This window comes from Bos indicus x Bos taurus, chromosome 24 (assembly GCF_003369695.1).
Source record: "Bos indicus x Bos taurus breed Angus x Brahman F1 hybrid chromosome 24, Bos_hybrid_MaternalHap_v2.0, whole genome shotgun sequence".
Lineage (NCBI taxonomy): Eukaryota > Metazoa > Chordata > Mammalia > Artiodactyla > Bovidae > Bos > Bos indicus x Bos taurus.
The window spans coordinates 21,073,214-21,101,064 of NC_040099.1; the positions used below are offsets into that span (position 1 = coordinate 21,073,214).

Genomic DNA, 27,851 nt, shown 5'->3' on the forward strand with positions numbered 1-27,851 from the left:
CACGTGACCAAATTCTTGTAAGACGTGCTTTCTTACTGGGCTCCACTCATATTTAATGGATGCAAGCATGGCTGGCCTGCTGTCTGGGAGGAGTCTCCTCGTGCGTGAAACTGGCCTGATTGAGGCCATCATGCCAGTTCACTGTTCTCCCATTGGTTAGGGGATGAGGACAGGGCCACATACATGGTGCGGCGTCACTGGGTCTTCAAAGAGGCTGAATTTTTCACAGATTCTTTAAAATAATAAAACCTTCTAACCTCATCTGCCTTTTTGTTCACTAGCTTCAGAAATTACTGAGTCAGAGACCATGTCTTATCATTAATCCTGCCACCAAATGAGAGGGTGAGCACAAGACTGCCTCTCGACAGCCTCACCAGAGCCATTCCTCATCTTTCAAAGCCCACGTTACGCTGGGAGCAACACAAAACCCCACAAATCAGGTAAGGACACAATTGACTCCTGTTCTCAAGAGCTCTGAATAGACCCGGCAGGAAGCCTGAGACTGACAGGTTAAATAATTGAGCGGTAGGTAAGACCAACTTTAGGTATATGCTGTGGGCAGGGCTGGGCAAGGGTTTAAGGAAAAGAAGAGACGGGACAAATGAACAACACGGGTGGAAGGTACCAAAGGTCTGGCCAGCGACCTGGGGCTCACACGTGGACTCCATGCTTCAGAAGGACTTGGCAGGGTGGGCAGGGAGGGCACGTACTCACTCTGGGTAGCTCCTGATGACAGGCCAAGACCCATGGCTGGAAATCGCAGGAGGCAGAAACAAGCTCAATATGGCAAAGAACTTTTGAGCAACTCAGTGCTTTGGGTAACTTCTTTAGGGAGTGAGCTTCCCATCACTGGACATATTCAAGTGGAGGCAACAGGAGTGCTCATTAGACGTGGCAAAGATGAGATCCTTCAGCCTCCAAAGTTCCTCTTTTCACTAGCATTTGGAGGCTCTGGGTAGATGAACCAACCCTGTCTGATGGGTTTGTGGTCAGGAGCACAGTTGTTCACATAATACAACCGAGTCACTGAGTATGTCTTCAGGCACGCGAGCGATTCTCAGTGCAGTGACTCAAAGTGGGAGAGGAACAGTGTGCAGGGGCAGGAAGCAGGGGGAAGGGGGACAGTGGGCAGGAGCAGGAGCAGGGGGAAGGGGGACAGTGGGCAGGGGCAGGAAGCAGGGGGAAGGGGACAGTGGGCAGGGGCAGGAAGCGGCAGGGAGGGGGACAGTGGGCAGGGGCAGGAAGCAGGGGGAAGGGGGACAGTGGGCAGGGGCAGGAAGTGGCAGGGAGAGGGACAGTGGGCAGGGGCAGGAAGCAGGGGGAAGGGGACAGTGAGCAGGGGCAGGAAGCAGCAGGGAGAGGGACAGTGGGCAGGAAGCAGGGGGAAGGGGAACAGTGGGCAGGGGCAGGAAGCAGGGGGAAGGGGGACAGTGGGCAGGGGCAGGAAGCAGGGGGAAGGGGGACAGTGGGCAGGTCAGGAAGCAGGGGGAAGGGGGACAGTGGGCAGGGCAGGAAGCAGGGGGAAGGGGGACAGTGGGCAGGGGCAGGAAGCAGGGGGAAGGGGGACAGTGGGCAGGTCAGGAAGCAGGGGGAAGGGGGACAGTGGGCAGGGGCAGGAAGCGGAAGGGAGGGGGACAGTGGGCAGGGGCAGGAAGTGGCAGGGAGAGGGACAGTGGGCAGGGGCAGGAAGCAGGGGAAAGGGGACAGTGGGCAGGGGCAGGAAGCAGGGGGAAGTGGGACAGTGGGCAGGGGCAGGAAGCGGCAGGGAGAGGGACAGTGGGCAGGGGCAGGAAGCAGGGGAAAGGGGACAGTGGGCAGGGGCAGGAAGCAGGGGGAAGGGGGACAGTGGGCAGGGGCAGGAAGCAGGGGGAAGGGGGACAGTGGGCAGGGCAGGAAGCAGGGGGAAGGGGGACAGTGGGCAGGGGCAGGAAGCAGGGGGAAGGGGGACAGTGGGCGGGGGCAGGAAGCGGCAGGGAGGGGGACAGTGGGCAGGGGCAGAAAGCGGCAGGGAGAGGGACAGTGGGCAGGGGCAGGAAGTGGCAGGGAGAGGGACAGTGGGCAGGGGCAGGAAGCAGGGGAAAGGGGACAGTGGGCAGGGGCAGGAAGCAGGGGGAAGGGGGACAGTGGGCAGGGGCAGGAAGCAGGGGGAAGGGGGACAGTGGGCAGGGGCAGGAAGCAGGGGGAAGGGGGACAGTGGGCAGGTCAGGAAGCAGGGGGAAGGGGGACAGTGGGCAGGGCAGGAAGCAGGGGGAAGGGGGACAGTGGGCAGGGGCAGGAAGCAGGGGGAAGGGGGACAGTGGGCAGGGCAGGAAGCGGCAGGGAGGGGGACAGTGGGCAGGGGCAGGAAGCGGCAGGGAGGGGGACAGTGGGCAGGGGCAGAAAGCGGCAGGGAGGGGGACAGTGGGCAGGGGCAGAAAGCGGCAGGGAGAGGGACAGTGGGCAGGGGCAGGAAGCGGCAGGGAGAGGGACAGTGGGCAGGGGCAGGAAGCAGGGGAAAGGGGTCAGTGGGCAGGGGCAGGAAGCAGGGGGAAGGGGGACAGTGGGCAGGGGCAGGAAGCAGGGGGAAGGGGGACAGTGGGCAGGTCAGGAAGCAGGGGGAAGGGGGACAGTGGGCAGGGGCAGGAAGCGGAAGGGAGGGGGACAGTGGGCAGGGGCAGGAAGTGGCAGGGAGAGGGACAGTGGGCAGGGGCAGGAAGCAGGGGAAAGGGGACAGTGGGCAGGGGCAGGAAGCAGGGCGAAGTGGGACAGTGGGCAGGGGCAGGAAGCGGCAGGGAGAGGGACAGTGGGCAGGGGCAGGAAGCAGGGGAAAGGGGACAGTGGGCAGGGGCAGGAAGCAGGGGGAAGGGGGACAGTGGGCAGGGGCAGGAAGCAGGGGGAAGGGGGACAGTGGGCAGGGCAGGAAGCAGGGGGAAGGGGGACAGTGGGCAGGGGCAGGAAGCAGGGGGAAGGGGGACAGTGGGCGGGGGCAGGAAGCGGCAGGGAGGGGGACAGTGGGCAGGGGCAGAAAGCGGCAGGGAGAGGGACAGTGGGCAGGGGCAGGAAGTGGCAGGGAGAGGGACAGTGGGCAGGGGCAGGAAGCAGGGGAAAGGGGACAGTGGGCAGGGGCAGGAAGCAGGGGGAAGGGGGACAGTGGGCAGGTCAGGAAGCAGGGGGAAGGGGGACAGTGGGCAGGGCAGGAAGCAGGGGGAAGGGGGACAGTGGGCAGGGGCAGGAAGCAGGGGGAAGGGGGACAGTGGGCAGGGCAGGAAGCGGCAGGGAGGGGGACAGTGGGCAGGGGCAGGAAGTGGCAGGGAGGGGGACAGTGGGCAGGGGCAGGAAGCGGCAGGGAGGGGGACAGTGGGCAGGGGCAGGAAGCGGCAGGGAGGGGGACAGTGGGCAGGGGCAGAAAGCGGCAGGGAGGGGGACAGTGGGCAGGGGCAGAAAGCGGCAGGGAGAGGGACAGTGGGCAGGGGCAGGAAGCAGGGGAAAGGGGTCAGTGGGCAGGGGCAGGAAGCAGGGGGAAGGGGGACAGTGGGCAGGGGCAGGAAGCAGGGGGAAGGGGGACAGTGGGCAGGGCAGGAAGCAGGGGGAAGGGGGACAGTGGGCAGGGGCAGGAAGCAGGGGGAAGGGGGACAGTGGGCGGGGGCAGGAAGCAGCAGGGAGGGGGACAGTGGGCAGGGGCAGGAAGCGGCAGGGAGGGGGACAGTGGGCAGGGGCAGGAAGCGGCAGGGAGGGGGACAGTGGGCAGGGGCAGGAAGTGGCAGGGAGGGGGACAGTGGGCAGGGGCAGAAAGCGGCAGGGAGAGGGACAGTGGGCAGGGGCAGGAAGTGGCAGGGAGAGGGACAGTGGGCAGGGGCAGGAAGCAGGGGAAAGGGGACAGTGGGCAGGGGCAGGAAGCAGGGGGAAGGGGGACAGTGGGCAGGGGCAGGAAGCAGGGGGAAGGGGGACAGTGGGCAGGGGCAGGAAGTGGCAGGGAGGGGGACAGTGGGCAGGGGCAGGAAGCGGCAGGGAGGGGGACAGTGGGCAGGGGCAGGAAGCGGCAGGGAGGGGGACAGTGGGCAGGGGCAGGAAGAGGCAGGGAGGGGGACAGTGGGCAGGGGCAGGAAGAGGCAGGGAGGGGGGACAGTGGGCAGGGGCAGGAAGCAGGGGGAAGGGGGACAGTGGGCAGGGCAGGAAGCAGGGGGAAGGGGGACAGTGGGCGGGGGCAGGAAGCGGCAGGGAGGGGGACAGTGGGCAGGGGCAGGAAGTGGCAGGGAGGGGGACAGTGGGCAGGGGCAGGAAGCGGCAGGGAGCGGGACAGTGGGCAGGGGCAGGAAGTGGCAGGGAGGGGGACAATGGGCAGGGGCAGGAAGCAGGGGGAAGGGGGGACAGTGGGCAGGGGTAGGAAGCAGGGGAAGGGAGACAGTGGGCAGGGGCAGGAAGTGGCAGGGAGGGGACAGTGGGCAGGGGCAGGAAGCAAGGGGATGGGGGACAGTGGGCAGGGGCAGGAAGCAGGGGGAAGGGGGACAGTGGGCAGGGGCAGGAAGCAGGGGGAAGGGGGTTGCTGGCCCGTGACTTTGAGCAACACAATCTGGTCAAACCTCTCCTAAGGAGGGTGGACCCAAGTCACACTCAGCCTTGAGGAAAAGCCTGCCTCCTCTGTACACGCAGCAGGGAGCCCCATTCTCATTTCCTCTAGATCACTGGGCACAGACTATCTTCCCCAGTACAAGAAGAGGGCCTAAAGTGTCTTTCTAAAGGCCAAGTAAGAGCACGGTTGCTGCTGCTAAGTTACTTCATGTCCAACTAACCCCATAGATAGCAGCCCACCAAGCTCCCCCGTCCCTGGGATTCTCCAGGCAAGAACACTGGAGTGGGTTGCCATTTCCTTCTTCAATGCATGAAAGTGAAAAATGAAAGTGAAGTCGCTCCGTTGTGTCCTACTCTTTGCAACCCCATGGACTGCAGCCTTCCAGGCTCCTCTGTCCATAGGATTTTCCAGGCAAGAGTACTGGAGTGGGGTGCCATTGCCTTCTCCAAAGAGCACGGTAACCTCCTCCAATTTGAGGAGGTTAAATATTCCCAGTGAGATTCACTAAAAATGCCAACTAATTAAGAATGATTATATGTCTAACATAGGCTTCCCAGGTGGCGCTGATGGTAAAGAACCTGCCTGCCAATGCAGGAGACTTAAGAGACGCAGGTTCAATCCCTGGGTCAAGAAGATGCCCTGGAGGAGGGCATGGCCAACCACACCAGTGTTCTTGCCTGGGAAATCCCATGGACAGAGGAGCCTGGCAGGCTACAGTCCATGGGGTCGCAAAGAGTCGGACACGACTGAGCACACTTTCAATCTATGACAGAGGAGGCTAGATACACAAAGAGGAGAGGACAACCTCTTCGATAAGCAGTGTTGGGAAAAAACTGGACAGCTACATGCCGAAGGATCAAAATAGGCTATTCTTTCACACCACGCACAAAGAGATTTAAAACGGGTGAAAGACTTAAACGTACGATGGAAACCATAAAACTTCTAGAAGAGAAACGAGGTGGCACACTCAGCTGGACACCACTCTTAGCAACATTCTTGGATATGTCTCCTCAGGGCAAGGGAAGCACAAGCAAAGAGAAACAACGGGACTACATCCAACGGAAAACCTTTCGCACAGTGAAGGAAACTATCAACAAAGAAAAAGCCATCCACTGAATGGTAGAAGACATCTGCAAACGGTATGTCCAATAAGGGGGTACTATCCGAAGTATGCAGAGAATCATACAACTCCACACAAATAACAAACAAACAAGAAATCTTGATTTTAAAATGCGCAGAGGACCTGAATCGACATTTTTCCAAAGAAGACATAGATGGCCAATAGGCACATGAGAAGATGCTCAGTCCCCCTTACTGGGATTAGTGCCCTTACAAAGGAGATCTCAGAGAGCTCCCTCACCCCTTCTACTAAGTGAGGACATAGGAAGAAGGGCTGGCTGTGAACAAGGACGAGGGGCCCGACCAGACACTGAATCTGCCGACACCTTGATCTTGGGCTCCCAACTTCCAGAACTGAGAAATAAATGTCTGCCACACCAAAAAAAAGAGAAAAAGAAAGAAAAGATTTTCGACATCATTAATCATCAGGGAAATGAAAATCAGAACTGCAATGAGATGTCAGCATCATCTGTCAGAATAACTAGTATCAAAAAGGTGACACATTACAAGTGCTGATGGGCGTACAGAGAAAAGGCAACATTTGTGTACTACTAGTGGGAAGGTATTGTGGCTCAAATGGTAAAGAATCCACCTGCAATGTGGGAGACCTAGGTTCAATCCCTGGGTTGGGAAGATCCCCTGGAGAGGGAACAGCTACCCACTCCAGTATTCTGGCCTGGAGAATTCCATGGACTGTATAGTCCATGGGGTCACAAAGAGTCAGACACAAGTGAGCAGCTTTCACTTCACTTAACGGTGGGAAGGTAAACCGCTGCAACCACTATGAAAAACAATACAGACATTCCTCAAAAAATTAAAAATAGATGACCCAGCAATTCTAATCTTGAGTTTATATCCACAGAAAATTAAATCACTAATTCAAAAAGATATACCCATCGCTGGGTTCATTGTAGCATTATTTACAACAGCCAAGATATGGAAGTAACCTAAGTGCCCATCAATAAACGAACAGAAAAAGAAGAGGTGCATATATGCTTTAGAATATTATTCGGACTTAAAAAAGAACAAAATAATGCCATTTACAGCAACGTGGATGGACCTAGAGATTGTCACACTGAGTGAAGTAAAGTCAGACACAGAAAGACAAGTATCATAGAGTATTGCTTACATATGGAATCTAAAAAATGAATACAGATAAATTTATTTACAAAACAGAAGTAGAGTCATGGACATAGAAAACAAACTCATGGTTTCCAGGGGATAAGGCAGGGAGGATAAATTGGAAGATTGGAACTGACACATACACACTGTTATATGTAAAATAGGTAACTGCTGCTGCTGCTGCTAAGTCGCTTCAGTCGTGTCCGACTCTGTGCGACCCCATAGGCGGCAGCCCACCAGGCTCCCCCGTCCTTGGGATTCTCCAGGCAAGAACACCGGAGTGGGTTGCCATTTCCTTCTCCAATGCATGAAAGTGAAAAGTGAAAGTGGAGTCACTAATAAAAACCTATTGTATAAAGCACAGGGAACTCTACTCAAAGCTCTGTAAAGGCCTACACGGGAAAAGAATCTTAAAAAAGCAGATATACATGTATGTACAACTGAGTCACTCTGCTGTACCCCTGAAACTAACACAACATTGTAATTCAGATTTTTTTTTAAAAAAAGAATGAAATCTTGCCATTTGTGACAACATGGGTGCACCTAGAATATGCAAATTGTGAAGTAAATGGACAGAGATACACAAATACTGTATGGATTCACTTATATGTGGAATCCGAAACACAAAACAAGTAAGCACACATAACTAAAGTCATGGATACAAAGAAAAACCAGGTAGTTGCCAGAGGGGAGGGGGGCAAGAGAAAGAGAAATCTGGTGAAGGAAATTAAGAAGCACAAATTTTCAGTTGCAAAATAAATGTCAGGGGTATGAAGCAATGTGGGAAATATAGTCAGTTATGTAATACCGTTCTACGGTGACATATCATAACTAGACTTATCCTGATGATCATTTTGAAAAGAATAGAAATATTGAATCACTACCCTTATGGCAGAAAGTGAAGAGGAACTAAAAAGCCTCTTGATGAAAGTGAAAGAGGAGAGTGAAAAAGTTGGCTTAAAGCTCAACATTCAGAAAACGAAGATCATGGCATCTGGTCCCATCACTTCATGGGAAATACATGGGGAAACAGTGGAAACAGTGGCTGACTTTATTTTCTGGGCTCCAAAATCACTGCAGATGGTGATTGCAGCCATGAAATTAAAAGACGCTTACTCCTTGGAAGGAAAGTTATGACCAACCTAGACAGCATATTCAAAAGCAGAGGCATTACTTTTCCAACAAAGGTCCGTCTAGTCAAGGCTATGGTTTTTCCAGTGGTCATGTATGGATGTGAGAGTTGGACGTGAAGAAGGCTGAGCACCGAAGAATTGATGCTTTTGAACTGTGGTGTTGGAGAAGGCTCTTGAGAGTCCCTTGGACTGCACGGAGATCCAACCAGTCCATTCTGAAGGGGATCAGCCCTGGGATTTCTTTGGAGGGAATGATACTGAAGCTGAAACTCCAGTACTTTGGCCACCTCATGCGAAGAGTTGACTCATTGGAAAAGACTCTGATGCTGGGAAGGATTGGGGGCAGGAGGAGAAGGGGACGACAGAGGATGAGATGGCATCACTGACTCGATGGACGTGAGTCTGAGTGAACTCCGGGAGTTGGTGATGGACAGGGAGGCCTGGCGTGCTGTGATTCATGGGGTCGAAAAGAGTCGGACATGACTGAGTGACTGAACTGATGCTGTGTACCAGGGACTAACATAATGTTGCAGGTCAATTATACTTCAAAATAAACTCATAGAAAAAGAGATCAAATTTGTGGTTACCAGAGGTGGGACGTGGGTGGGAAAATTGGATAAAAGCAGTCAAAAGATACAAATTTCCAGTTATAAGATAAGTAAGTCCCAGGGATGTAAGGTACAACATGATTAATATAATTAACAGTTTTATATTACATAGGAAATTTGTTAAAAGAGCAAATCCTAAGAGTGCTCATGACAAGGAAAAATTGTATTGGTTTCCATTTCTTTAACTTTATTGGGTTAGCTGAAAACTTCCTTCGGTGTTTTACGTAAAAATAAAAGACACGTTTTCATTTTTACCACTAACTTTATTGAACAACGCATTCACCGTTTTGTTCCACTACCTTGCGTCATTTTTCAGGCAACTTCATAATTCCATCTTCCCAAAACTTTCTATCTTTTTGAGCAAAGAACTGTTCCAGGTGCCTTTTACAGTCTTCCAGGGAATGGAAACTTTTTCCATTAAGAGACTAAATGGAAATCCAAAGGGGCAATGTCTGGTGAACACAGCATATGAATCAGAACTTCCCAGCCAAGCTGTAACAGCTTTTGCCTGGTCATCAAAGAAGCCTGAGGTCTTGCATTATCCTGATGGAAGATTACGCATTTTCTGTTGACTAATTCCAGATGCTATTCGTTGAGTGCTGCTTTCAGTTGGTCTAATTAGGAGCAGTCCTTGTTGGAATCAACTGTTTGGGTTTCCAGAAGGAGCTCACGACAGAAAACTCCCAACCCCACCACATACACAGCATCACCTTCTTTGGAAGAAGACCGGACTTTGGTGTGGTTGGTGGTGGTTCATTTCACTTGTCCCATGATCTCTTCTGGTCCACATTATGGTATAGCATCTACTTTTCATGGCCTGTCACAATTTGTTTTCGAAACAGTACATTTTTCTTTACATTTCAGTAGAGAATCCTATCGTCAGGAAGGTTTGTTTCACCTAACTTATGTAGAATTGAAACATCAAAGCAATTAATGTAACAAGTGGTGCAAATAATTTTAAACACTTGGTTTGGGTATTTTGAGTTTGTCAGCTATCTACCGTGTGGTATAACGGTGCTTGTTCTCAGTTAATGTCTCAGTTTGATCACCATCAACGTCAACTGGTCTACCTGACTGTGGCATATTGTCCAGTGAGAAGTCTCCAGCACGAAACTTTGCAAACTGCTTTTCACACATTCCATCAGTCACAGCACCTTCCCCAGACACTGCACACATCTTTTTCTGCATTTCAGTTGTGGTTTTTACCTTTCTTGAAATAATACAGCATATTATGCCAAGAATGTTGCTTTTCTTCTTCAATATCAAAATAGCAATACAAAAATTCATTAATTTTGATGTTTTTTTAAATGCATGCTGATATGACAGCAGTCACAATATTTTAATCTAATAAAATTGTTTCAAATGAAGCTAGACAACTAAGCTCTACTAGCGCCATCTTATGGAGAAAATGAACAAAACTTTTGGCCAGCCCAGTATGTCTATATAAGATGGTTCACTGAACTTGGGGCTTCCTAGCTGGCGCAGTGGTAAAGAATCGGCCTGCCAATGTGCAAGAGACCCAGGTTCGAATCCCTAGGTTGGGAAGATCCCCTGGAGAAGGAAATGGCAACCCACTCCAGTATTCTTGCCTGGAGAATCCATGGACGGAGGAGCCTGGCAGGCTATGGTCCCTGGGGTCGCAAAGCATCGGATATGACTGAGTGACTAAACACACACATGTTGAACTTACGTGGTAATCATTTCATGATGTATGTAAGTCAAATCATTGTGCTGTACATCTTAAACTTACATAGGGCTGCATGTCAATAATATCTCCATAAAACTGGAAGGAAAAAAAAGAATGAAGAGGGTAAAACAGAAATTTTAATAGATACTGAAAAAAATTCAGGAGCTAGCATCCTGACATTACTCGGTAGCCGGTATATCGTGGTGTTCCATGTTTTCTTTCAGCAGAGGGAGCACCTGAGATCCTACGGAGAGGTAACATGGAGAAGATAAATCCAAAGACGTATGCATCAGGTACACTCCAAACTTCACCTGTGAACAAAACAGCAACAACAACAAGACAGGTTATTTCAGCAGTTAAAATAATTTTGCAAATGATAACATTCCACTAAAATTAAGTTGGGTCTTTAAAGACAGGTCCTGAGACTTGATGTGTCCTGTCCGTCATGTAGTAGGAATAGTGAGAAACAGGGAGAATCCTGGACTTCCCTGGTGGTCCAGTGGTAAAGAATCCACCCGCCAACGCAGGGGACACAGGTTCCATCCCCAGTCCAGGAGGCTTCCAGGTACTGCCGGGCAACCAAGCCCATGCGCCACAACTACTGAGCCCACACTCTGCAACAAGGGACGCACTGCAAGGAGAAGCCTGTGTGCCACACTAGGGGGCAGCCCCCATGTGCAGCAACAAAGACCCAGCACAGCCACAAATACAAAATAGGGAGAATCCTAATAGCCCATGCATGACACCACAGATCCTCATTCCGAAGAGTTTTTTCCTGATAGTCTTCCACACCTTTTAATTGCTGGACCTTTTATTCTTTCTTCCTTCCTGTATCCCCTGAGTTTCCCACAGGAGGGCTTTGTCCTGCTCTGGGCTTCGGACCCACTGTCAGGCTGATTTCTGCTCTGTTCCCTGATGCAAAAGCCATTCTGTGAAAATATGGGCAAAACTCTGCATTTTCTATAAGAACATGTGATATGCACTAAGTTATCCAAATTCTCTGGAATAAAGATGGAAGGTCCAAAATGAAGAGTCATGTGAATTTACTCAAGGTTTGCCATCAGTGCGAGTGAGCCAGTAGAGTTGCTCCAAAGAGTGAGCAGCCCTTTGGAATATGAGATGTGCTCCCAGATATGTTCATTCCTGGGATCACAGCAGTTGGCCACCACCGTGGTCCAGGCCCCAGGCTAGGGACTGGAACCAAATCAATTCCTTAGTATTTGTGTACATGTAGGTGAGGAGAATCCCAGGGACGGGGGAGCCTGGTGGGCTGCCGTCTATGGGGTTGCACAGAGTCGGGCACGACTGAAGTGACTTAGCAGCAGCAGCAGCAGGTGAGGAGTACATGGGAGTTCTCTGTACTTTCTTTGCAATTTTTCTATAAATCTAAATTCATTCCAAAATTTGAGAGAATAAAAGACTTGAGCACAAGAATTATTGTGATGCTGAAAAATACCATTTCCATGTCTAATAGCATTCGTGCCCACCCATCCCCTCTCCTGACAACCTGTGTGGGGCAGACTCAAGGTCCCCATGCCCCCCGTTGACATGGCCAGCTGCACCTGTGCAGAGAGACACACCAGTATAACACTCAAGTGCAACAGCTCTGCAGACCACACCTGTCCACATCTGAAAGGAAAGTTTTGTCGATCAATGACTGCGAAACAAAAACTCTGGCTTTGGAGAAACACAAGACACAATGCAGACATTTTACCATCACTTAACTTGCCAGGCTGTTACTGGAAAGAGATGAAACACTTGCCTTATTTCTGTTAATTTTCAGGAATTGTTCCACGCAGCCTGACTGCTTACTTGGCTTCCTGGAATACTTTGCAAACAGAAAGTCCTGACAGAAAGTGCGAGCCCGGAACTAAATGAGTCTTCCTAATGAATAATCTGCTATAAAGTCAGCTTTTATCATCTGAATTCCATAACAATAACACTTAGTCATTTTAGCTTTAAGAATATGACTTACAAACTTATTATAGTGAAATTTATTGAATCTTTCTGTGCAGCTATCCTGTTCACTCTAAGGCATTTTTTTCCTTCATGAGATTTCTGTGGCAAAGAAAATAAGATGACAGAATTACTTTACTTACTATTTCTTCCCCCCCGCCCCCACCACCTTGGCCACACCACATGACATGCAGGATCTTAATACCATGACCAGGAATTGAACCAGTGCCCTCTGCAATGGAAGTGCAGAGTCTTAACCAGGACCACCAGGGAAGTCCCTCTCTTTTCTTTTCTTTTTTTTTTAAAGTATTTCTTATCTATACTCCTTATCTCTTCAACTAAGATTTGAAAGCATCAAAAATATATGTAATTTAAGAAAAGTGAGACCCAGAGGGGTGGGAGGGGTGGAGGGTGGGAGGGAGATTCCTGAGGGAGGGAACACATGTATACTTACGACTGATTCATGCTGTTGTATGGCAGAGACCAACATTATAAAGCGACATTATTACAACATTATAAACCAATTATCCTCCAATTAAAAAAACAATGTTTTTTTCAAAAATAAAAAACAATGTTTTTAAAAAGTGAGGAAATGAATGGAAAAGAAAAATAAGATCATGTCACAGACAAAGTCTGAACCTTGATGGTAGTCCATCAGCCTTAGAATGTTCTCCCACTTCTAGAAATTACTCAGCATTATTAAGGATTAGTTCCAGTGTAGACAACGCATCAGGATATTAAGATGGGGTGTCGTATTTAGCAATCATGCTTACCTTTCTCTCTCGCCTCTCAGAAAGCTTTTGGAAAACATCTTGGTTTCGTTGTCCAGTTTGCTGATCGATGCAAATCATCTGACATCTGTGACAAGGTCCCAAAACCTGGGCGGTGAGAAGTGAAAAGACAGCGTTGTTGTGAAACTGACCCAACTGTCCCACTCTGCAGGGAGGAATCTGGGTCCAAGAGGAATGGTTATAAACAGCCAATTTCAGACTCAGAGAGAAACACTCCAACTGCAAGGAGCCTAGAGTACCGCCTCTTCCCAATGCCCGCTAGGGAATCACCCACATGTGTTTGCCAGCTGACAGACCCCTGCAGCAGGGTTTTGTAGAAAAAGAAAAGCGTGGTTGTGACTCGCAGCTGGTTATCAGGGGGTGTGGGGCTTCCTCCAGGGAACAAAGCACTGATTGCAGGACATACTGGGAGGAGATGGCCAGCCACACACCCTGTGCTGCTGTGATGGCCACAGATCACTTGAGACTTGGGCAAGTAGCTCACGCAACCGCAGGTGCCCCTGTGAAACACACTGCAGTTTGCACCAAGGCCTGGCATTCCTGTGGGTGGATGCACTCAGCTCTTCTCCTTTGAAGCCAAGTGCATGGTTTTTCATGCTTTGCTTGATCAATAATATTGCCATAAAGGTCTTAATTCACATAACTCTCTCATGTTTGAATCTTTTAGGCTAAATCTCTCAAAATGAGGTTATAAAGTCAATACATATAAAGCTCTTATGACTTGATGATACCCAGTGAGAAACTGCTTTCCAAAAGAGATGTGTTGGATCTTTTTGCATTGTAACTGCTTCAGCACTGAGTATTACCACCAACAAACATCTCTTAAGCATTTACTTTAAAAATTTGCTATAATTGAAGTATAGCTGATTAATGATGTTTCGGGTATACAGCGAAGTCATCTGAAAAAAAAATAACCCATTACAGTTTATAAGATTCTGAGTACAGTTCCCTGTGCTACCCAGTAGGTCCTGGTTGGTTATCTATTTTATATATGTCAGTGTGTATCCATTAATCCCAGGCTCCTCATTTAGCACTTACTTTTTGAAAGACACAGTATTAACTACAGCTTATATTTTTTAACATCTGCATAGGACAACATTGTATGGATGTAACCTAATTTATTCAACCTCCCTCTTATGGGTATTTAGGATATTCTCCAATTTGTATATTTATAATGTATTGCAATAAGTAATTTTGTGGTGTATCTTCACCTATTTGTAAGAGTATTTATTGTGGGATATACTTCTACAAGTAAACTTATTGGGTCAAAGGGCATGTATATTTTGACTTTCACTAATGGATGTTTATTAAGTATCATGACCTAAAGAAAGCAAAGCATCTGAGAGAGGCTTTTTAAAGTCTTTCTTATACTCATGTCCCCACGAATCTTACAACTTGCCTGTTACAAAGTAAGTTTCTGACAGTGATCCTGGTCTAGTTGTAGTTCTTTCTCTTTCCTTTTCCTTCTTTTCTTCCTTTCTTTCTCCCTCTCTCTCCATCTATCATATATTGAGTGTTTACTTTGGCCAAGGTAGGATATGTCAGAGCAGGTCCTTTTACAGCATGGCAAGGGCACAGCAATAGAAAATGAAGAAGAGGAAGGCAGGATGGAGAGATGAGGGGAACGGCAGGAAGGCTGGTGCAGAGAGAGGTCTGCGGGAGAGAAAAGAGATGGCTTTTTCAAGGGGGAGCAGCTTCCAGCATAAGAGGAAGTTTGGAGAGGTGAATGGATAGCAAAGCTCCGTGGGGCATCCGTGTGCATGTGTCTGTGTGTGTGTGTGTGCCACGCAGTTTATCGCTACCCTCACCTGCAGGGCTTCCCAGGTGGCACTAGTGGCAAAGCGCCCACCTGCCAGTGTGGGAGACATAAGAGATGTGGGTTCCATCCCTGGGTTGGGAAGATCCCTTAGAGGAGGGCGTGGCAACCCACCCCAGTATTCTTGCCTGGAGAATCCCATGGACAGAGGAGCCTGGCGGGCTAGAGTCCACAGGGTTGCAAAGAGTCAGACACGACTGAGCAACTGAGCACGCACAGCACACACACCACCTGCAGAGCTCTGAAACCTGCCATTAGAGATTAAATTACTGCTTGCTGCTTTCCTGGAAGTTAAAGCTGCTCTGTGCAGAGGACCCGTCCTTCTGTCCCCAGCTCTTCCTTAGCTGTCCCGGCCATTCGTTTTGTCAGCAACCACGACACACTGACTCTGGGTCAGGACTGTTCTAGGCCCTAGGTGGACGGTGGGGAATAAATAGACTTGGTCCCACTCTCTTACACTCTGAGGAAATAAGCGGACACTGTGCGGAGCGTAACCCCGTGGTGGGTCAGGAACAGCCTTCCCAAGGAGGTAACATCTGAGCTAGACCTGAAGGAGCTGCAGGAGTGCACCAGGCAGAGGGGACAGCAAGGGCAAAGGTGCTGAGGCAGGAATCTTGGCTTGTTGAGGGGATGGAGAGAAGGTCCGCAGGACAGGCAGAGGAGGAGGGGGTGCCGACCTCAGGGAGATGGGAGCGGCCACGGGGCTCGGGGCTTGGGGGCCTTATCCACTCTCATGAGGAATGTAGATGTCAGCTGAAGACTTGAGATTTGGGGACCCCAAAGCCTGAGGAGGCAGAACAATTTGGTGCCTAATCCTTTGACTGCAAGCTCCTCCCCAGCTTCCAGTGAGGCCAAAAGGAAGAACGCGAGGAGAAGTACAGCCGCCCCAGATGCCGAAGGACCATGAAGCACCTGGACGTCCTCCGGGAGCTCCAGACAGCAAGTTTCAAGAGGAGGAAGTTCTCACAGACACAAGCATTCCAAGAAATAGCTAGTCTAGATATAGCGACGAGGTCTGTACCTCCATCACCTGTACATTCTCTCTTCTTCATGTGAAACGGCCACCCTCCTTGAAGGAAGGATGGATGGATCATTCCAAACGGCGACCCAGAATGCAGATGTCACATACCCTCCTGCTGAGGTTTTGTGGGTAAGAGTCAACCCCAAGGGTGGGATTCCCTTCTATCAGCTACTATCCCAGCCAAGGGTTGAGGTCAATCCCCACTGACAACCCTTAAGGAAAGATAATAGGACTTCTGGGAACTTACCTGGAAACGCAAGGAACCAATTGAAATTTCATCCCATTTCTCTTCTTCAAAAGCCCTTGTTCCATTGGTAATAATATTGGCACGGAACCGTGAGATGAGATTGTTCATTGGGAATAATTCTTCTTTGCCATTCTCACAGCTTTTTAAGACACACCAGAAAGAGAAAAGGTGGGGAGGCATGGATAACTGCACTATTGTAGTAAGTCAACATTCCTGCCATTCAATGCCTGAGTTCAGCAGCTATACTGTGGCCTGAGGTTTAGATGATCAGAAGCTTTTATCATGAGTGGAAGGCTAAAAGACACACTGCTGTTGTCAGACCTCCAGGATCTCCCCTAGAATATGGTCCCACCTGCAGAGAAGAAGCTCACAAGAAGCAGTGCAGTGAGTGAGTCGGTCCTTGCTGACGCGATGAAGAACTTTGGTAAACCCAGTGAACAGGGAGGGGTCAAGTGGATACACTTGTAAGAAAATACTAGTGAGTAAGGACAGGGCATTTAAAGAATGTCAACAGGCTTAATTACCAAGGACCTAAAAAGTACCAAGAGCTCACACTCTTTTTGGATATTTTTGGATATTAGACCATCATAAAGCTGTATAGGCTATATACAAGGGAGGTTTGAACATGTATTTTCTACAGAGAACCGGTTGCAGGTTACCAGAGGTGAGAGGTGGGCAGAATGCGTGAAGGGGGTCGAAAGGTACAAACTTCCAGTTATAAACAAGTCATGGGGGTGTAATGTACAGCATGGCAGCTATAGTTAATAATAGTGCATTGTCTAAAAAAATACTGTATTGCATATTTAAAAGGTGCTAAGAGAATAAAATTTAAAAGTACTCATCACAAGAAACATTTTTTGTAGCTATGTGTGGTGACAGATGTTAACTAGAATTATTGTGACCATTTCTCAGTATATACAAATATGGGATCGTGTGGTACACCTGAAACCAATATAATGTTGCCTGTCAACTGCACCTCAATTAAAAAATTTTATTTCCTAACTTCCATCCTGTTTGCAGTTTTAACTAGGTGTATGTTATTTATGTAATTTTCCTGTTTAAAATTTTTGTTTACTACCACGAATGAATGAATGAAGGTCATTCAGTTGTGTCTGACTCTTTTGACCCCATGGACTATACAGTCCATGGAATTCTCCAGGCAAGAATACTTGAGTGGGTAGCCTTTCCCTTCTCCAGAGGTACCATGATAAGGCTCCCTGTACCTCCATGCATCCCATTCCCTAAGGTAAAAAAGCACTGAAAAAGTATCTGAAAACTTCAGCAGACAAGCACACAGTATAACCCCATTAAGTTGAATTCAACCTTTTTGGCACCAGGGACTGGCTGCATGGAAGACAATTTTTTCCTGGATGAGGGTTGGTGGTGGGGGTTCGGGATGATTCAAGGGCATTACATTTAATGTGCGCTTTATTTCTATTATTATTAAATCAGCTCCACCTCAGATCATCAGGCATTAGACCCTGGAGGTTGGGGACCCGTTCTAGAATGAAAAAAGCCATACTAGTGATGTTCCATGGGGTTGACTGAGAGGGGGCATGAGGAAGGGGTCTGGGGCACTAGAAATGTTCACGGCTTGATCGAGGCGGTGGCTCCATGGGTATATAGACATCTGTAAACATTCACTGAACTATGTACTTATGATTTTTGCCCTTCATTGCACATTAATAAAAAAACTTTTAAGTTTCGGGGGGAATCTTTGAGCACACTGGAGCCTGCCCTGGAGATAGAACTGAAAGGCTCTGGGGGAGAGAAAGGGGTCCATGTCTGTATCCCAATCCCCTCCAAACAGTGGGCAGCCAGAAGCAGCCAGGGACCAGAATAACCAAGTCCAGCTTTGCATTATGTGCAATTCCCAGGGCCAGTGACAACCGCAGGTCCCTGTGAGAAAGGAGCGGGTTAGCAAGTCCCAATCCTGATATCCTTTGATTCTGGATTTACCCTCCAGGTGATAAGCCCTCCCCTGTGCTTTATGAAAGGGAAAGTTTTGCGTCTAAAAGCTATCAGCATCAGTATGTATATAAGAGCATCCATCAAATTAAAAAACAGAACCAGGGATGCTCACCACGTACTAACCACAGGCTGTTTCTCTTATCTTTGATCACCTGTCCTTCCTACCCCCACCACTTGTCAGCTTTTCACTAAACCAGCTGATAGGAACCAGAGGTGCATCAAGCCACCTCTTCTTCCACACCAAGAATTCCAAAAAACCACAAACCTGATCTCTCCAGGGCTCCGGGCACCTAAGAAAGAGGGTCACTCAGTGCTGGGAAAACTCAGTGAACACCCAAGGACCAGGCATCACGTTTCTGCCCCCAAACAGGGCAGGATGGACCACAGCAAGAGAAAACCATTATGTGTCTTTGCCGATGACGATAAATAGGAATTGGGAAGCCCACGTGACGCAGTGGTAAAGAATCCACCTACCAATGCAGGAGACACAAGAGACGCAGGTTTGATCCCTGGGTCAGGAAGATCCCCTGGAGTAGGAAATAGCAACCCACTCCAGTATTCTTGCCTGAAAAATTCCACAGACGTAGGAGCCTGGTGGGCTACTGTCCATAGGGGTTGCAAAGAGTCAGACACGACTGAGTGACTGAGCACACACATAAACAGGAATTACTACAAAACTACCATCTTTGTTGTTCTTATTAAGCTACATGTGTACATGTCTGCGTGTGTGCACACAGGTGCCGGGGACCACACGGCACGTGATAGTCACAGGAGCGTGGCTCAGGACACAGACAGGTGTGGACGAATGAGCCACCTGTCTCTTACATAATAGCTTTTTTTGTCCCAATGGTCTGATTACCTCTGGATTTCAATTTCCTCTAAAAACCAATGAGGGGGCTTGAAGCCCCCAAGCCCCTTTCTGGAGCTGACCTTTCCAGAGTCCTTGGGAGGTCTCTGGGTGGGAGTGAGCAGGCAAGGGCACTGGTTCTGTCTGATGATACAGATGACATCTGCAGTTATAACTTGAAAAGCATGACTGCTATTTTCACTCAAAATAACTGTGGAAGGAGGGCAAGGCTCCTAGGGGCCAGGGAACAGTGGGAGGGTGGGCAAAACAACTGTGTCCAATTGCTGACAATTCCATTAAAGCAAATGTTAAGAACTGAAATGATTAGACAGTGAGAGTTGGCATTCTCCACTAAGCATCTTGAGGGCATCAAGAAGGACACTGGAAGATAAAGCAGAACCCTCCAAAAGATTGAGGTAAACTGTTTTGTGACTTCTCTGGACCTTGGTTTCTCAGTGAAGGGTCTGGACTCAAGATTCTCAGAATTTTTCTCCCCAGGCAGGTGACTGGCTCACTCCCAGGGGCAAATGGTTACACCTGTTTGCTATTCCCAAAGTGTTAGTCACTCAGTCATGTCCAACTCTTTGTGACCTTACAGACTGTAGCCTGCCAGGCTTCTCTGTACATGGAATTCTCCAGGCAAGAATACTGGAGTGGGTAGAGCCATTCCCTTCTCCAGGGGATCTTCCCAACCCAGGGATCGAATCTGGGTCTCCTGCATTGCAGGCATTTTTTCCCAAGGTAAATAGCAAACAGTAAAGGAATCTTACCTTGTGCTTAATTGCTGCTGAAGTTCCAAAATACTGGATCTGTTTATCAGCAGATACTGTGCCTCATTCACCAGAGAAAGGGTGGCTGTCGTGTGAGCAGACTGATCTAAAAAAGGATGGAGTATTTAAAAGAAGGGCTGCTGGACAGAGAAACAAGCTAAGTGTCCACGGATGGGTAAACAGATGAGCAAACTGTGGCATACATGCACAATGGGGTATTATTCAGCCATTAAAAATGAAATCTTGCCATTTGCAATAACATGGAAAGAGCTTGAGGGCATTATGCTAAATGAAATAAGTCAGAGAAAGATAAGTTCTGTATGATCTCACTTACAGGTGGAATCTAAAACAAACAAACAAAAAAACCCACCAAAAAACAAGCAAACAAAACACAACAAAACAAACTCATAGAGCAGGCTGGTGGCTGCCAAAGGCAGGGGGGCGGATGGGCAATATGGGTGAAGGGGATCAAAATGTGCAAACATCCAAGCACAAAATATATGTCTTGGGGAGGGCAATGTATACTGTGGCAACTATAGTTAATAAAACTGTATTGTCTATTTGAAAGCCGCTAGGAGAGTAAATCTTAACAGTTGTCATCAAAAGAAAAAAAAAAATGTAACTATGTATGGTGACTGATGTTACCTAGACTTGTGATGATCACTTTGCAATACATACAAATATCAAATTATTATGGCATACACCTGCAACTAATATAATGTTGTATGTCAATAATACTAAATTCAAAAATTTAAACTAAATTTAAAAAGAAGAGTTGCTTTCTTGGAATGCAAATGAATTGTGCTTCTATTGGCTTGCATTTTTAAATAATACAGATTATTTCTACAAGGGAAAAATTGGTGCCTGTGGGAATAACAAAAATGTTCTAAGCATAATTCAAACAGGAAGAAAATTAGCTCCTAGAAGATTGTTACTAATCTAGAAAAAATAATAAAATGCTGATGTTAAATTGTTCCAGCAAAAGAGACTTGAAGGTAACATTCTGAGAAGAGATGGAGCTGTGGGGAAGTAGGGGGGCTCTTCCCCAAGAAAGAAGGACCTTGATGAGGGTCCTGGGCCAGGAAGATCTGTGTCTAGTCAGGGAATCTGGTCAAGGAAAGGTGGGGTTTGCCCTTGGCCAAGTTTGTAATACTGACTTTGTTGTTGTTCAGTCACTAAGTTGCATCCAACTCTTTGTGTCCCCAAGGACTATAGCCTGACAGGCTCCTCTGTCCCTGGGATTTTCCAGGAAAGAATACTGGAGTGGGTTGCCATCTCATTCTCCAGGGGACCTTCCTGGACCAGAGATCAAACCCACGTCCACTGCCTTGGCAGGTGGATTCTTTACCACTGAGCCACTAGGGGAGCCCAATATTGACCTTAGATATATATAAATAAGACAAGTTTTAAAACTATAGAAAAGTTTTTTTTAAAAAAAGGAGTGGAAAAAAATATCAAAGTCATGCAGAACTGCCTCAACCTGTCACCCAGCTTTGATCAGCCACTTGTTGGGTGTGCCAGAGCTGTCATTATAGATGCTGACGTGAAAGGGTTGCCAGACCAAAACCTAGAGAGCTGTTGCAGATTCAGGTCTGTGGACGCCAGGGTCCCTAAGAATGGACAGTGCCAAGAGAATCGCTTACAGGTTCTCTGCCTCCATGGCTTCTTTGCAAGAACAGCTCATCAGAGCAGCAAGGTGCCCACAAAAGGCCCTTCTCACCCTTCACTGGGAAAGACCGCACCTTTCCTATGGCATTTTGGCCCTGGGGCTAAAAATCTGGGTGGAAAACAAAAGCCCCATTCACAGCCCTGGAGTCTGTGCTAAGAAAATAAAAGTCCCTCAAGTATGGGAGAATGATTCTCCTGTAGGTCAGATGACTTCCAATTCTTTGCTAACCACAAAACTGCTGGAACTAATTAAGCTGTCAAATGACAGATGATTAAAGTCATCCTGATGTTAGATCCCTGTGCCTCAGAAGAAAGGTTTGAGTGACAGCCTGCTAACCAAACTCCGTCATCCCCAACTATTGACTTAAATAAGATTCTTCAGAAGAGAACCAATGCCCAGCACCAGCTATTCTGATCATAGACGATAGCTGTTCATGGACACGGGAATTAATCACAGGCAGCCAGTCATCTCATTAAGAGATTCATTTTCCACTATTTTTTCTCTTTATGTTTAATAGCTATTTTTCAAATTTTATAATATAGTTTTTATTGCTTTGATCAACTGTGTTGATTTTTAAAAAATTATTAAAAATCATGATAAGAACTCAACCTGGATAAAAATGTCCTAACACTGAGACACTACGATCACAGAAAACTTTTAAAAATTTTATGCATTTCAATTCATATATAATTTTAGTTTAAGGTAAATATGATAGGGTGATCACGGAAAGATTTTTCAAACATAAAATATACAACACTAAGATAAAATTCCATCAAGGAAATGCAATGGCAATCCAAGTTGAAGAAGGAAAAGGAAAGAAAGACAATTTCTATACATTAAAAATATTTTTTCAGGATTTCCCTGCTGATCCAGTGGTTAAGAATCCACACTTCCATTTCTGGGGGTATGGGTTAGCTCCCTAAGTTGTGGAACTAAGTTGTGGAACTAAGATTCTGCATGCCTTGAGGTGGGGCAAAAAAAAAAAAAGAAAACATTTTTTTCATATACATATTTTTAAATGAATACTCATAAGAATCAAATTATTATGATAATGAGATTCCACTGGCTTATATTTAAAAGGGCAAAATATGAGTTTTCATGTTAGTGACTACAAGTATACTTTATTTTGCGCTTCCCGGTAAAGAACCTGCCTGCCAATGCAGCAGACTTAAGAGACATAGGTTCTATTCCTGGGTCTGGAAGATCCTCTGGAGGAGGACGTGGCAACCCACTCCAATATTCTCGCCTGAAGAATCCCACGGACAGAGGAGCCTGGCAGCCTACAGTCTATGGAATTGCAAAGAGTCGGACACGACTGAAGCAACTTAGTTCACAGCACACACAAACTTCATTTTATTGAATTCCACCTTAATCGAACCTCACAGGTACCTCGCAGGTATTGTACTTTTTATAAATTGAAGGTTTGTGCAACTCTGCATCAAGCAAGTCTACTGCGCCGTTTTCCCAACAGCACCAACAGCATGTGCTCACTTCACGTTTCTGTGTTGCATTTTGGTAGTTCTTGCAATGTTTCAATTTTTTTCATTATTATATTAGTTATGGTGATCTGTGATGTTACTATGTTATATGATCTATGTTCCTAGGTTATGTGATCTTTGATATTACTATGACTTGCTGAAGGCTGAAGTATTTTTAATTAAGATATGCACACTGATTTTTAGACTTAATCCTATTACATACTTAATAGATAATGGTAGAGTATAAACGAGAAGGCCAATGGCACCCCACTCCAGTACTCTTGCCTGGAAAATCCCATGGATGGAGGAGCCTGGTGGGCTGCAGTCCATGGGGTCGCTGGGAGTCGGACACGACTGAGTGACTTCACTTTCACTTTTCACTTTCATGCATTGGAGAAGGAAATGGCAACCCACTCCAGTGTTCTTGCCTGGAGAATCCCAGGGACAGGGGAGCCTGGTGGGCTGCTGTCCATGGGGTCGCACAGAGTCAGACACGACTAAAGCGACTTAGCAGCAGCAGCAGCAGAGTATAAATATAACTTTTATATGCACTAGAAAACCAAAAAAATGTGTGACTTACTTTTGTGGTGGTCGGAAATTGAACCCACAATATTTCCAAGGTAAGCCTGTATATATGCAATATGCTGGAAATCACATCCTTTGCAACTGCTTAAACTACTTTTAAAAAATTTAGGTGACAGTGTAAAGAGGTAGTGTAGTTTAAAAATTTTAAGTGTTTAAATACCTAGACCCAGACCATCAGAGACCACACCACCATAAATGGCATCTTTGAAATATAATGTTCACAAGCTGACACTCCCTGATCTTGCATCGAGCAGGCAACAGATTCACTCTGCTGCCCACTTCACCTGCCCAGGTTCCATCTCCTATCAGGACAGTCAGAGCCTGCCTGACCTCTTTGCTTCCTTCTTCTCTCTCTCCATTGCAGCCTCTACACCTCACCAGGGATGTCTTTCTGATACAAGCAGCATTATGAAACTCCCCAGCATAGAATTCTTCAATGAGTCTCCCACCCACAAGATAGTGCTTCTGACTTAGCAGCATGGTCATCTCATCTCCCCATCTCTTACCCCATCACCTGCCTATCCACATCCCACCCTCCTAAACCCTTCCCTGAGCCCATGAAATGCCAAGCCCTGCCAGTAATCTTCAGCAATCTTCTTGCCTCTTTCTGCCTAGAATAGTCCTACTCTCCTGTTAAAATGTAACTCCAAACTCACCTCTTCCCTGAAGCCCAAGACTCATTCCAGGTGTAGACTTACAAGCCAGTCTTCCTGAGAGCTAGTGACTAAGCCAGGTCGTTCGTGCCCAAATCAGGAATGCAGCAACTATCCAGTCCACTGATTTAGTCATCTAGTATTTACTGAGCAACCACTATGTATCAGGTCTGTTCTAAACACTGAGCACAAAGCACTGGACAAAGCAGAGAAAAATCCCTCCCTCACCAAGTTTATGATCTAGCAGAGAGAAGGCAGAAAATAAACAGGATAACTGAGTAAAATATTTGCCTTCTAGGACGTGAAATGTGCCACAGAGGGACCTCCCTGGTGATCCAGTGATTCAGACTTCACGCTGCCAGTGCAAGGGGTGAAGGCTCACTCTCTGGTGAGGGAACTAAGATCCCACATGGTCTGTGGCATGACCAACAGATTGAAAAAAAGAAGAAGAACCACAGGGAAAAATAAAACAGGGAATGAGCTGGGAGGTTCAAGAGGGGGCTCTAGTTCATAGGAGGGCAGTCAGGCAAGGGTCCCCTGAGAAGGCGATATTGGAACAGACACGTGAAAGCTCACTCTTCGCATACCTCAAAGTACTTTCTTTGACCTCTAAGTACTTTCTGTGACCTCAAAGTACTTTCTTCTCTAAAGTCTCATTTTATGCTCACAACAGCTTACGGCAGCAAAAACTGTCAAAACCCTTAAACCTAAGTAATTGAGGTCTGCAGAATTCCAACACCATGAGGTTCAAGGATTTGCCAAGGTGTCACAATCACTTGGTGTCAGGACAGAAATCCAGATTTTCTTAGGATATAGCAAGCTACCAATGTTTTTATTAAAAAAAAAAAAAAAAACTAACCGATTTTTCTAAACATGCAGAACTGAGGCAGAGAGCTTGAGCAGAGCCTGCAAGCCCACCTGTCCCCTCAGGGTCAGTCTGAAGGCCACGAGTGGGCCCTGCTGACCTGCGGGGTCACCTCGGCACCTGTCTGCCCAAGGCCTACCACCCCCACTTCACGAGCAGATTACCCTGTCGACCCATTTTGTGGACTGATGTTCATGTCTGCTGAGTCCAAGTTCCTGTCCCCTAAGAAGCACTCCAAATGTAATACCTTTGCCATGTTTCTTCTTTGCATTTCTTTGAAAGTCTGAACTTTGTTTGATCAAATGATAGGGACGGCCAAAAAACTTTGACAGCCAGTTGGAAATTTTTTCTCCACAATCATATGTGTTTACCCTGACAAAAAAGAAAAAGGAAAGATGGTGAACATTATGTAGTATTCCTTTAAGTAATTGAAATAGCAAAATGTTATATAGTATAATATAACAGAATATAAAATATAATGAAGTCCCCAGCAATATAGAAACCTAAAGTGACAGGTGTGCTTAGGAAGCTGCAGAGAGATTTTCAAGGCCAGGGGAGGCCTGAGATTTGTGCCTTTTACACAGTTTTCAGATCAAATTAAAAGCTTTAGAAATTTCTCTTTCTACCTCTCCTTTTACCTAAATCTAATCTCAACCAGAAAACATGTGGAATACAAATTTTCTGATTGTGGGTCCCAATCTTATGGTTCCTAGCCCATCTAATACCCCAACCAATTAAACCCCCCAAACACAAAAATTATTAACTTCACAGTTCACTAGTGATTTATATACTAGTAGAAGGCTTTTAAAATGCCACTGGCTTTTAGTGAACACAATAAAGCAGTCAGTGGGTACATTTGTGTTCAGGAAATCATGGTATATGCATAGTGCTGATCAGACTGCATTTCCTTCTGCCCTGCAAACAAGTAAGTCATGAAGGGATATGTCAAACACTTAAGCTACACACATCCAAACTGGATTCAAGCTGTTAGCACCTCTGGGTCACACTGGGAGGACGGAGGGCTATGGACACGCTCAGGAAAGGCGGGAAGGTGATAGTGTGAGGATGGTCCTCTACCCAGTTGAGCATCGTGGGCCCTGGCCGTGCTGGAGGCCCATGGGGTGAGCACACTCTGCACCCTCTTGCCAGTTCTTGTGCAGATTTAAACACTCATCAAAGCACATTTTCAATCAGAGTAATGAATTTTGGGTGAATATTTTGGAAAGTTACTATAGCAAATCTTCCCATGGAGAGAAATACAGCCATTTCAGGGTGAAAGTAAAAGCGTTAGTCACTCTGTCATGTCCGACTCTTTGACACCCAGTGGACTGTAGCCCACTGGGCTCCTCTGACTATGGAATTCTCCAGGGAAGAATACTGGAGGGGGTTGCCATTCCCTTCTCCAAGGGATCTTCCTGACCCAGGGATTGAGCTCACAACTCTTATACTACAGAGCAGATTCTTTCCTGTCTGAGTCTGCAATTATTTATCCCTGGTTTCATGTAGCTGCATCTGAGAGGACTGGCATTTTCTGGTTAATAATGCCTTTTGGATAGCGTGAACTCAGGCTTCTTATACTGGGAACCATGAGTGCTTGATATAATGAAAATGGACTTAAGTGCATCTTTCAAAGCACCAGAGAGAATGTCTGCAAAGTGACGTTTCATTCTTCCCTTCCCTGAGAGTTTCACCTGCCACAGTCTCACCTGTCCGCACAGACTTTGCTTTGGCAAATCTGAACCTGCTCACTGTTCTCCTCAAGAGGCACCTCTATAGGCTCCATCCCTAATGAACAAAGGTTAGAGACAAATTTATCATCATGCAAAAAAGAGCAAGTATATGTTTTTAAAGTCCATTATTCTGAAATATACAAGAATTAATGAGCTGGGCAATTGGTTGAGCCAAATAAGTGGCTGGGTCTTAGAAATCTCTTTATAACACAGAGATTCTCTTCCTCATTGTTAGCACCACCAGCAGCAGGTGTACCGAGCAGCTTTCTCGCGGGAGACCTGCACTGGGGCAGTCACATCCATAGTCACTGCGATGCTGTAAATTCCTCTGAAAGATGTCTCTCCCTCTGGAGGACTCCACATCCTGATGTCATTGCTCTCTAAGCTACCTAGATCCTCTAGAAATAGACAGGCTGGCATGAAGGCTCGGTCTGGAAGGAGGTCAGCATAGAGTGTCAATTCTCCTAGCTCCTAGGAGTCAACATCAAATTGGATTCCTGAATCAAACATCATTAGTGCTAAAAAAAAAAAAAAACTGTTACCATGTCAGTGGAGTTGGGAAGTGATTCTTCTCTAAAAAGTTTTTATACACATTATACATACAAAGGAGCATACAACATATGTACATAAACTTAGAATAAAATATGCGGAAGAAACTAGAGGAAATTGATCCAGGGCCCCTGAAGAGTGTAAGATTGTTGATAAAGGCTGGAACAGCTGAGGCATGCTGCCACTCTGCATGCCTTCTCATCCTTCATGAGTCATTAAAAATACAGGGACAGGCATGAAGCCAAGATGCCTGAGTAGAATCCGTGGTGGCCCTTCTCTGTGGATACCTCCTCTGTGGCCCACCTGTGCTCTCCAGCCATACAGATTCATGTGATATTTGGTAGAAACTAACACAATACTGTAAAGCAATTATCCTTCAATTAAAAATAAGTAAATTTTGAAAAATTTACACACAAATGTTCATAGCAGCATTATTCATAATAACCACAAGTGGAAACAATCTAAATATCCCTCAACTGATAAATGGATAAAAAAATAAGTATGTCTAATTGTTCAACAGTATGATGATCCTTAGAAACATTATGCTAAGTGAATACAGTCATATACTGTATGATCCCAATTACATGAAACATCCAGAACAGGCAAACCCATAGAGACAGAAAGTAGATTAGTAGTGGCCGGGGACTGGGGATGAGGTTGGGAATAGGAAGTGACTGCTGGTGGG

At 46.9% G+C, this 27,851-nt stretch overlaps 1 protein-coding gene across 2 annotated transcripts in view; it reads right to left on the bottom strand.

The window, feature by feature from the left end:
* Window positions 1-8,773: 8,773 nt before the first annotated feature.
* The window catches only part of MOCOS (molybdenum cofactor sulfurase), a 60,489-nt gene continuing 41,411 nt past the window's right edge, over window positions 8,774-27,851 (bottom strand). For both annotated transcript variants that reach the window (XM_027525817.1, XM_027525816.1), the window contains exons 10-15: window positions 26,594-26,672; window positions 25,135-25,259; window positions 19,638-19,743; window positions 16,050-16,188; window positions 12,948-13,052; window positions 8,774-10,529 (exon numbers count right to left, since the gene is read on the bottom strand). In XM_027525817.1, coding sequence (XP_027381618.1) covers window positions 10,398-10,529; window positions 12,948-13,052; window positions 16,050-16,188; window positions 19,638-19,743; window positions 25,135-25,259; window positions 26,594-26,672 — 686 coding nt within the window. In that variant the 3' untranslated portion in view covers window positions 8,774-10,397. The remainder of the gene's footprint in view (window positions 10,530-12,947; window positions 13,053-16,049; window positions 16,189-19,637; window positions 19,744-25,134; window positions 25,260-26,593; window positions 26,673-27,851) is intronic.